This window comes from Erpetoichthys calabaricus, chromosome 1, assembly GCF_900747795.2.
Source record: "Erpetoichthys calabaricus chromosome 1, fErpCal1.3, whole genome shotgun sequence".
Taxonomy (NCBI): Eukaryota; Metazoa; Chordata; class Cladistia; order Polypteriformes; family Polypteridae; genus Erpetoichthys; species Erpetoichthys calabaricus.
In genome coordinates, this window is record NC_041394.2 from 79,746,408 (window position 1) to 79,758,747 (window position 12,340).

The window sequence follows — 12,340 nt, forward strand, 5'->3', positions numbered from 1 at the left end:
AGATTCATTCAAGGTTTTCAAGAAACATAAACTTTAATCGTAAACAGCATAATAAAGCATAAAGCAGAGGATGTCTGGGGGAGAAGTGAGACAAGGCAATAAGCAAAAAGGACAGGTTCCGTACAGGCTTTTAAATATATGAAGTGCTGCACGAGAGTCAGCAGCAACGAGGCAAACTGTATTTGTTCCCATTGCAACAGCGTTCAAGAGGGGGCCTCGGAGGAGCGAACTTGTCCTCCAGGGGTGTGCAGAGCCCCCTTCTTCGCAGTATGTTCTACTCAGACAGTGCCAATGAGAGGATTCAAGTAATTCTTCACAGTATTCTTCAGCTGTGAGGCTACTGTGCTACCTCAATAAAAACTAATGTTGCATGTTTCTAATTCATTATTAATGCTGTGTAAAAATATAAATGTAAAATTGTACCTTATTTATTTGAGACATAACAGGCAGAACAATAAGAAAAATTCCTCATAGAAAAATATACATTGTGTAAAGCAGGGGTCTTCAACTCTGGTCCTGGGGTACAGGTTTTCATTCTAACCATTTTCTTAATTAGTGACCAGTTTTTGCTGCTAATTAACTATTTTTCTTGACTTTAATTGAATTACTATTTATGACTCGGACCCCCTTAATTATTTCTTTTATTCTTAATTTACAGCCAAACAATAACGACTTAAAACATGAGCCAACAAATGACCAACAACTTGTGTACATCATACAATATCTGAAAAAAAGAAAGTTGAAGGACTCAGTAATGCTGATCTGATCTGGTCCACAAAATATCTTGATGGTGCTCTTAGAAAAAAGAAAATTGGCAGTTTTGGAAATGTTTGCTGTGGCAGAATTAGAACACCAGCAAGACCTGGAATTAAGCAATGGGTGTAATTAACAACAAAAATCAACTTCTGACTAAGAATCTGCTCAGTGTGAAAATGGCTAGATTTGAGGCCCTGACTTAGTTGGTCATCTGTTGGCTAACTTTGCATCTCATTTATGTTTGTTTGCCGTTTAAGGAATAAATTAAGCAATTCAGAGAACTGAGTCTTAAAAAAAAAAAAAAATTAAAATGAAGGAAAAACACATTTACTAGTTTCAAAAACTAGTCAATAATTAAGAAAAGGGTTAGAAATAAAATCTGCAGTCACAGTAGTACTCCAGGACCAGAGTTGGAGATCCCTGGTATAAAGGCAATTTTTCTGAAGTTCCCAAATCTATAGAGATATTTTTTGTTGTTTGCGTTGAGCTCTGGCCTTGGTACTTTTTACCAATTGGACTAGCATATTGTAAGAAGTTCGTCAGAGTAATTATATTCTAAAGACTTTGGCAATTTAAGTATTGGTGTTTTTTCTTTAAAATGAAAGAGCATACTCATTGATGGTTGCAGCCTGGATTTGAAAGTATCATAGACAGAAGTTGGACGGGAGAGGGGAAATCTCTTCTGCTGTGTGTTTAAAATTTATTGGTTTGATTTATCATTTCTTATAGTCATGTAGTAATTACTTACAACAATCTTATTTCCACTTAGTGTGTGGTGTGTATTATCATTTTTTAATGTACTTCTGTACAATACAATACAATACAATACAATACAATACAATACAATACAATACGATTTATTTTTGTATAGCCCAAAATCACACAAGAAAGGCCCTGCCTTTTGACAGACAACCACCAAACCACTTGATTCTCTAAGAAGACTAGGAAAAACTCCCAAAAAAAACCCTTGTATGGAAAAAATGGAAGAAACCTAGGGAAAGGCAGTTCAAAGATAGACCCCTTTCCAGGTAGGTTGGGCATGCAGTGGGTGTGGAAAAAAAAAGGGGTCAATACAATACACAGAACAGAACACAAGTAATCTTCAATACAGTATAATAGTGCAATAGAAATATTACAAGTGCACAGCAGAATTCAATAGTAGATAATCCATATTACTAACCGAGAATGGTAAACCGGATGGCATGGACGCAGGTACACGGCGATGGGACCATGAGACGTACTGCGCAGGCGCGTACAGCTCAACTAACGGAAATAGCAAATAAAACAAATATGCTTGGGATTGTACAAACCGCTGAACGCTTTACACCAAATTCAAACACAATACAGCTCAACTAACACATGGCCCCAGAGAACGGCCACAGAACAAACAAACACAACAGGATTCGGCGCCCCGCCCAAAGGCAAACCGAAGAGAGTACGGATGCCGCAAACGTCCACACTACACAGCATAGTGAAACCTGAGATAATACGGAAGGCACAGGTGTCACCGCCATATTGTGAGTGGCACTACTGCGTAGTGAAGTTAGGAATAATGTGCTGCTTGGGATTGTACAAACCGCTGAACGCTTTACACCAAATTCAAACACAATACAGCTCAATGATACACACACAAGCCCACTTGGATAAGATCAATGAACGCAGGCACCTACAACGCGCGTCTGAAACTGCGGAAGCAAAGCAGGCACGGGTTCAAAATGAACGAGCTCGACTGACAGATATACAAACACGAGCCTGCCTGGATAAACAACACGCCCATAGCTGAGGACTAACGACACAGCCACACAGAAAAGAGGATTCTGCACTGCACCCCAGAGTCAAACGTAAGACACTACGGGGTCCGCAAAGGTCCACAAAGATAGTACGGGATATATAAGAGCACACCCATCAAAAAAAAATCAATCGTGTAAAAGCACATAGTACACATAAATCATGTGCTCTCAGCGCATATAAAGCGTATAAGGACAATACGGAGAATAGAGACCCAAAGGCATTGGAGAGAAAAAAAGGCAGATAAGAGATTATGAAAGCAGTGGAATTCGAAAGGCTCAAACAAACGATGGCGCGATACACATGCAGACAAAGGTACAGAATATGAAAGCGGTAAAATCTGAAAGTATTGTAGCGTCCCAGCCAGGTTGAGGGCTTTTTGGTTTTAAGTGACTGTTAGGTCTGATTGAGGGAAGACGGAGTACAGCACGGAGGACTGATAGCGGGGTATTGATTTGATGCGGTAAGGGGGGGGGGGGGGGGGGGGGGGCGTTGGAGAGGGCGCTAGAAAGTTGTGTTTGGGGTTAGGATGTCAGCGATTGTTCAAGTAAAACTTCTTCTTACAGTAATCCCTCCTCCATCGCGGGGGTTGTGTTCCAGAGCCACCCGCGAAATAAGAAAATCCGCGAAATAGAAACCATATATTTATATGGTTATTTTTATATTGTCATGCTTGGGTCACAGATTTGCGCAGAAACACAGGAGGTTGTAGAGAGACAGGAACGTTATTCAAACACTGCAAACAAACATTTGTCTCTTTTTCAAAAGTTTAAACTGTGCTCCATGACAAGACAGAGATGACAGTTCTGTCTCACAATTAACAGAATGCAAACATATCTTCCTCTTCAAAGGAGTGCGCGTCAGGAGCACAGACTGTCAGAAACAGAGAGTAGAGAAAAGCCAAGCAAAATGACACCTTTTATTGGCTAACTAAAAAGAATACAATATGCAAGCTTTCGAGGCAACTCAGGCCCCTTCTTCAGGCAAGAGAGGAAAGCAAATAAATCAATAGGGCTGTTTGGCTTTTAAGTATGCGAAGCACCGCCGGTACAAAGCTGTTGAAGGCGGCAGCTCACACCCCCTCCGTCAGGATCAGGGAGAGAGAGAGTGAGAGACAGAGAAAAACAAAGTCAAAAATCAATACGTGCCCTTTGAGCTTTTAAGTATGCGAAGCACCATGCAGCATGTCGCTTCACGAAGCAGCTGCACACAGAAGGTAGCAACGTGAAGATAATCTTTCAGCATTTTTAGACGAGCGTCCGTATCGTCTAGGTGTGCGAACAGCCCCACTGCTCAATCCCCCTATGTCAGGATCAGAGAAAGTCAGCGCAAGAGAGAGAAAGAGAAAAGTAAGTTGGGTAGCTTCTCAGCCATCTGCCAATAGCGTCCCTTGTATGAAATCAACTGGGCAAACCAACTGAGGAAGCATGTACCAGAAATTAAAAGACCCATTGTCCTCAGAAATCCGCGAACCAGCAAAAAATCCGTGATATATATTTAAATATGCTTACATATAAAATCCGCGATGGAGTGAAGCCGCGAAAGGCGAAGCGCGATATAGCGAGGGATCACTGTATAAAATACGCTACCGTGGCTGTTCGTTTGTCAGTCCAGAATTTTAAATCACCTGTAGCTCACAAACAGTTTCATCTATTGACTTGAAATTTGGTACACATATACAATGTGACGTCTACTATCCGCTTTCGGGGTGATGAGTTTTATTACTCTTTTTATTTTTATTTTATTTTATTGTAGAATCAACTCTGTGCAGTGTGCAGCAGGGCGGCCGTGCAGCGCATGCGTATGGGCGCCGTTCTCATTCCCTACCACCTTCGCTAATCATTCTTGAGGCAGATTGAAGACTTAAGTGCCATCTTAAGTGAAAAATTAAAGAAAACGTACTAAGTAATTTCAAGACAAAAACTAACTTAATCAGTTTTAACGTGAAAAATTGCCGACGAAAGAAGAGAAGCAGCGGGCTGCTAGGGTGGAGAAAAGAAGAGCTGCTCAGGAAGTAGCAAGCGCATCAATCTATGAGCAAACGAATGATGAATGTACAGAGAAAGAGCTCAAGTCAATGTGTATTCACCGCATGTTATCGTGCAGTACGCCGTTACTGGTATTACATAATACGATTTGAATTTGATCAGAGACCTGAAGACCTGGGCCATCAAGCTCCCTCCTCCTATTGGCCATTCCACAGCTGAGTCAGCACTGGGCCATCCAATCCAATGAAAGGACCCCTCTATCCGAAGATTTCTGCGATCCTCCATCAGAGATGACTTTACCTTAGGCAGGCAGAACAACTTAGCAGGTGGACAGTGGCACGCCACATTTGAGTACCGAGAAGAGAAACAGAATAGGTGTGGGTTAGCAACAAATTATAACTACCATATTACTTATGTTTTAGTGTTAATAATGCAGTATGTACAATTAATCAGCAGTTTTAGTCAGGATATGCTAAACTGAAGTAGTGAGTCTTCAGCCGGGATTTGAAAGCTGAGAACGATGGGGCAGCCCCATAACTAAAAGCACGACCTCCCACTGTTATTTTATTAATCCTTGGGATCATAAGCACACTGGCATCTTGAGATCTTAATGTACGTTCTGGTTTGAAAGTCGTGATAAGTTCAGACAAGTAAGCCAGACCTTGAGCATTTAGGGCTTTATATGTTAAAAGGAGGATTTTGAAATCTGCCGTAAACTTAACCGGGAGCCAGTGTAAGAACTTAATATCTGGTGTTATGTGTTCATATTTTCTTGTTCTTGTAGTAATTTTTGCAGCAGCATTTTGTATTAACAGATAGATAGATACTTTATTAATGCCAAGGGGAAATTCACATACTCCAGCAACATACTAATAAAAAAACAATTAATTAAAGAGTGATAAAAATGCAGGTATAACAGACAATAACTTTGTATAATGTTAAAGTAACTAACCCCCGGGGTAGAATCGAAGAGTCGCAGTGTGTGGGGGAGGAACGAGCTCCTCAGTCTGTCAGTGGTGCAGGACAGTGACAGCAGTCTGTCGCTGATGCTGCTCCTCTGTCTAGAGATGATACTGTTTAGTGGTTGCAGTGGAACTGGAACTGGAAGCGATATAAAGAACAGTCTGAACATCCAGTTAAAACAGAATTGCAGTAGTCATTTGTACTAGAAATAAATGCATAGATTAATTTCTCAGTATCCTAATTATTTAGAAAACGCCTTAATTTCCCAACATTTTTAAGATGGGAGAAACATGATTTACACAGCTTTGAAATATGCGCTTTAAATAACATGCTAGTGTCAAAGATAACTCCTAAATTGCGGTAATTCCAACTGAGTTAAATGATGACAGAATATTGTTGGGATCAGCATCATTCCCTCCAATAATTAACATCGCCGCATTATCAATGTTTAAAGACAAGTAGTTCTCATTCATCCACTCTTTTAATTCACTTTTTCTTTTGTCTGCTCCCGTTAAGGGTTGCCACAGAAGATCATTTTTCCCATATCTTCCCGTGTTTTGCATCTTGCTCTGTCACACACATTACCTGCATGTCCTTTCTCACCACATCCATAAACCTTCTCTTAGGCCTTCCTCTTTTCCTCTTGCCTGGCAGCTCTGTTCTTAACATCCCAGCATCTCTTCTCTGCATATGTCCAAAGCAACGCAATCTCGCCTGTCTGACTTTGTCACCAAACCATCCAGCCTGAGTTGACCCTCAAATGTACTCAATTTCTAATCCTGTCCATCCTTGTCACACCAATTGCAAATCCACAACTTATTAAAGACAACGAAGAAACTTCATTTGGCCAAAAAGAAAGGTATAATTGGGTGTCATCTGCGTACAAGTGAAAATTAGCATGGTTTTCTAATGATTGATCCCAGTAGAAGCATGTAAAGTGAAAACAGTGAAGGTCCCAGTACCGAGCCTTACGGGACACCATAACTCAGTTCTGTGTATAATGATTGAGTACTGTCAGCACATTTCTGTACTTACTGGAATCAATTTGATAAATAAGAACTAAATCAGGGAAGGATAGTACCTGTAAACCCAACATCATTTTCTTGCCTGTGCAGTAAAATAGAATGGTCAATGGTGTGAAATGCACTGCTACAGGATTAAAATTTCTAAAGTGTTGAATGCAAAGTATGACAGTGTCTACCAAGTTAGTATGTGGTTTTACACTGTGATGCTGAGATCTGGGATTTTTAATTTTCTCATTAAGATGTTTATAAAGTCTGTACTGCTAATGTCTGTTGGTATTTTGCACTGTAGATCCAAATTCCCATTTGTTAAGTTAGCCACTGTTCTAAATAGTACCACAAGTATTTTTAATGTTGCTGTTATTTTAGAATAGTAGTCTGAGAAAGTTTTAAAGAGAGCTTTTTTATATTTTTTAACACTCTGTCCATACAATAAGACCTGCAGTTTTGTTGTTCTCCATCTGTGCTCCAGTTTTCAACACTGTAATTTAAGAGCTCGAGTGTTCTGATTAAACCAGGGAGACTTTCTATGTGCTTTGTTCACTTTTATTTTAAGGGGAGCCACTGCGTCCAGAGCATTTCTCAAGGTCACATGATGTTAGCTGATCTAAATTGTTTTCCACATTTGGTGTTAACTGATCTAAATGGTTTTCCAAAATTACACTTGCTTACTCAAAGTATGTTTACATTTTGAAGCAGAAATACAATCTAGATGTCACACTGTCGTTGTTTTAATCTGTGAGTGTATTGGAAAGGGCAGAACCAAATCAAATGTAATTAAGTAGTGATCAGAAATAACTTCATTTAATGGAGTAATATTTAAATTTTGAATTTCAACTTTGTAAGTTATAATTAAATCTAATGTGTGGTATGTGGTTATGATTATAAATTGGACCTTTGACATTCTGACAAAATCCAACTCTGAATTTAACAAATAAGTAAAAAATTTGATGAAAGTGTCAGTTTCCACATCAATGTGCAATTAAAATCCCCCATCAACACTACATGATCATAATGTATAGCCAAATCAGATAAAAGGTTGCCAAATTCAGTCATGAACAATGAATATGGCCCTGGTGGTCTGTAGATTAACACTACAATTGTATTGGCATCTGTTTGAATATTTAAAATGAATGCCTCAAAGGATGTGAAGTTGCCCAAATTTTTAGAAGCAATTTGCATTTTGTCACAATTTGATGTATTTTTTGTTTTAATTTGAACTAAGTTTCTGTTACAGTTAACCCTTGTGGATGCTCTGTTTTTTTCTATTGGTCTTATTATACACCTTATTTTGTTGGTTATCAAGTAATTTAAGGTCTGCATTATGACCAAAATTACTGGATGCCCCTCAACAGGGACTATGGATAACAGCTTCAGGAAAGTAACAGGTGGGATATACAACAGCCTGTGATCTAAGATCACGTGACTGCAGCCTGGATAGTGCTCTAATCAGTTAGCCAGGCAGTTTCGCTGCCATATTTTGGGATAATACAAAAGATCCCCTCCAGTTACAATGAAGACCATCTCTTTTGAAAAATCCAGGCCTTTCCAAAAAATCATCCCAATTGTTCACAAAGGCTATGCTTCTATTTGCACACCAGGTTTCTAGACAGCAGTGAAGGGAACACAATCTGATATAAATTACATCCTCTCTATATAATCTTGGTAAGGGGCCAGATACAATTAAATTATGACATTTTCTTTTAGCTTTGGTGCATAGAGAAATGAAGTTCCCCTTTAATACCTCCGATTGCTGTAAGTAAATATCATTAGTGCCAACATACAGCAATAAGGTATATACTTTATCATCGTCGATACAATCCAATTGGGCCTCAGTGTCAGAAATCTTTGCCTCTGGGAGGCATTTAATATTATCTGTTGGTTTAACATAGTTTGGAATTCTAACATTCCACATTGTGGAATCCATATTACTAACCGAGAATGCTAAACCGGATGGACGCAGGGACATCCGGCCATGGGCCGTAGCCGCAAAAAGGCGTACTGTGCAGGCGCCCCAGGAAATGAGGGGCCGTGAGAAGCGGACAAGACCACAGAAAAAAGGAGTGAGCACAGAAAAAAAGGAGTCAAAGAAATGAGGCGACGTGAGCACAGAAAAAAGGAAAAGGCACAGAAAAAAGTAGTCAAACGCAGGCGCCGCACGAAACACATTGCACACGAAACTAGCACACAAAAAAAAAGAAGACGCTCGCGCACAACAGCAAGGCCCCCCCCCCCCCTACAGGCACTGGATGAGACACACACCAAGAGGGAGATTTAACAAGCCCCTGGAACACAAAAAAAAAAGAACACAAAACCACCCAACACACCCTACAAGCAACGGACGGGACACACACAAAGAGGGGGATTCAACAAGCCCCTGGAACACAAAAAGAAAGAAGATGCTCGCGCAACAACAATCCTCACCCCCCCCCCCCACACACACATTAATAAGAAGTGACACCCAAAGCCACATATCTAAAGGAAACGTCCATATTAAACATACGTCATCTCAACACTTTCACACTAGGCAGCATAGGTGGATCTCCTTACAATAAAGCACTATTAACCGTTCAACTGCAGAAAAGGGTCCATATTAACAGTGAGTGCGATCCTCCTTATTACTTATCCATGTTTCGCACGCTGAGGAACAAACAAGTCATGAATACACGGTCACGGGTACAAAACTATTCGGATCGGATAACGGGACAAAACACACGAACACGAATGAAACAACAAAATACACGGCGGAGCATACAACGTGCTTCAGAAACTCCGGGAGAAAAAATGTCTCGGATCAAAAAAAGCAAAGCTCAAGTAACCCCGTTACAGAGACGTGCCCAAATGGACAGACACAATGAACATAGACGCATACAGCGCGCGTCTCAAAGTGCTGCATCGAAACAAGCACGATTTCAAAAGAAAGAGCTCGCGTCTCAGACATACAAAAAAGGGAGCGAAGAGACAGAATAAATGAACGCAGACGTGTACAACGCGCATATGACCTGCCAGAAAAAAAGCAAGCAAGACTCCAAAAGCAGAAATCTCAACTGGCCGACATACAAAAACGGACAAGGCTCGATACAAACAATGCACGACGTAGACTGAAACGGACTTTTCGCAAAGCGGAAGCGAATCAATTAAAACTCAAAAATAGCGCATCACAAATAATGGACATGCAACAACGCGCCTCTCAAACGCCACAAGAAAAACATGCCCGTCGCGGACATCAACGCCAGACACCTGCTAAACGCTTACGCCAGTTGGCTGACAACGCCTTCAATAATGAGTCCACTATTGAGGAAAATTCATTGGGATTAATGAATGTCATTTGCAATCATTGTCATTCACTTAACTTCCCAGAAGAAACAACTGGCAATACAAATAATGAATTTACACGTTGTTGTCAAAAGGGGCAGATTAGACTGCCTCCTTTACATTCATATCCTGAATATCTACAGAAGCTTCTAACTAACGATGTGCCTGAAAGTAAAAACTTTATGAACTGCATTAGATCCTACAGTAGTTCATTTGCTTTTGCATCTACCGGAGTACATATCAGGCCACCAAAAGGCAATGGCCCATACTGCTTTCGCATATGTGGTTAACACAACGCACTATATTATGTCCAAAAAATATTAATGTTAATCACATTAATAACCAGGTCATTTCATTACTTCCTGGAGAGACACGGCTCTTTCTAAGCTCTGACAAAGTTGACTCTGATGACGACAATGAACATCTGAATTTCCCCATAAAATATTTGAACACTATTAACCCGGACGGATGACCACAACACAACCTTACCCTTAAAAACGGAACAATAATCATGCTATTAAGAAACCTTAACACTAAACAGGGTTTATGCAATGGCACACGGTTAGTCGTCAATACCATGACACACAATGTTATTCAAGCAACAGTTCTTTGAGATTCACATGCTAACAATACTGTTCTCATTCCTAGAATTGACCTTACGAGTTCTGACCTAGAATTACCTTTTACATTGAAACGCCGACAGTTCCCCATTAAACCTGCATTTGCCATGACCATCAACAAATCACAAGGACAAACCATGGACAAGGTTGGCATCTACCTCTCTGAGCCCGTTTTTGGACATGGACAACTTTATGTTGCCTTCTCACGTGTTCGACGTTCATCTGACGTTAAAGTTAAATTTATAAATGATCCATGCCAAGGAAGACTTATTCAAAGACAAGACACCATCTTTACTACTAATGTTGTATACAAAGAAATATTCCAATAAAACATTACTCTATGCCAAACACTCTATTTTTTATTTATATAGGCATCATCCAAACCTGCACACTATTCTATATCTAATTCATACATCTCACTCTTTGTCATGCCCCAACGCCAGGGGTTGGCGAGCGAAGCGAGCAGGGGGCGGGGCCCCCTAGTTGGCAAGAGAATCTGTTCTAGTTCCGAATTGGTGACCTGGGTGCCAAGGGACTAAATTTTGGCTTCTTAGACCCTCGTCTTATTATTGTTACCCTCTCTCCCTGTGGCTGAATTGGTGCTGCTGATTTCGGCTGCGTACTGACTACAGGGACTGAAGCCGAATCAGGAGTAGTCGAATTGTCTAAACAAATCAAGTTGATCCAATTTTCGGTTTGCCTAATTGCTATCAGGTTCCTAAAGCAGCCCTCCAATTCACATACTTTCCCAACCAACTCTAAATTAACTAAACATTTTTGGCAGGTGAAGCTGCCTATGTTGTCACCCGGAAAACCTGATCTGTACATGCTGCAGGACACACAACATATAAATGAGCTGTCAATGGGCATAGAACATATAGAACTTGCGTTTAGTGCTGAGTGCATCTTCGCTGTTTCTGCAGTAACTTCAGTGCTTTCAGCACTTTTCTGTGTTCAGCTGAGTCACTAATAGACAGTCGGCTTTAAGTTTACACCACTCAATGGGCAATCGACTTAGATTTCTCACTGTGGTTATTTTTCCTCATCGGATGTTGGCTTTATTTCGGTTGAACTTACTTGGGTGTTTGTGAAGAGCTATGTGCGTGTAGGAGATGCTGCTGCTCTGTGCTTCTGCTCACTGCTGCTCAGAAGAGGTGGGGTCTGAAAGAGAGAGAGAGAGAGATCAGAAATAGCAATATATACTACTGTATTGAAATCTTTAGAGCAAGAATCACTGTGCAATATTTTCATTTCTGGTGATTTTTCCTAAACGTACATCATAGTAAGATAAACAGTGTGAGGTTACAAAGATACTGGTAAAAAAAATAGTTTTCTCCACATGTGTATTTGATTTATTTGTATCCTGTAGTAGTAGTCAGGATTTTACAGGTTTAAAATTACGGTGCTGTAAGAATGTATGCAAACTGTGTAGGCAAATAGAGATTCTTATGGGTCATTTTGACCATATACATTCATAATGTAGTACAGTATGTCTTAAATCTTTGCATGTTGCATTTTGTATTTATTAAGTGTTTTTGTTGATTTGCAGCACTCCTCTGGGCAAAGTGAAGGAAAGACTGGTAGTCGAATGAATATGCCCCACTGCCGTAACCCCAATTCTTCTACTGCAGATGAGCAGCCCCACATTGGCAACTATAGACTACTCAAAACCATTGGCAAAGGCAACTTTGCCAAAGTTAAGCTGGCACGGCATGTTCTTACTGGCAAAGAGGTAAGAAAATTGAGAATTCCCTTTTTTTGATATTAAGTGATACAAATAGATTTACTATTTTTTCATCATTTAAAAGAAAAAGTAGGTTTTTGTGGGTTTTTTTGTTGTTTATACTTGGGTAACTTACAATACCATGGGTGCAGTGGGAAATTATCA

At 40.1% G+C, this 12,340-nt stretch overlaps 1 protein-coding gene across 13 annotated transcripts in view; it reads left to right on the forward strand.

Moving 5' to 3' along the window:
* Positions 1-12,340, forward strand: part of mark2b (MAP/microtubule affinity-regulating kinase 2b) — a 354,246-nt gene that overhangs the window by 126,428 nt on the left and 215,478 nt on the right. For all 13 annotated transcript variants that reach the window (XM_028802626.2, XM_028802582.2, XM_051932354.1 and 10 more), the window contains exon 2: positions 12,002-12,184. In XM_028802626.2, the coding sequence (XP_028658459.1) occupies positions 12,002-12,184 (183 nt within the window). The remainder of the gene's footprint in view (positions 1-12,001; positions 12,185-12,340) is intronic.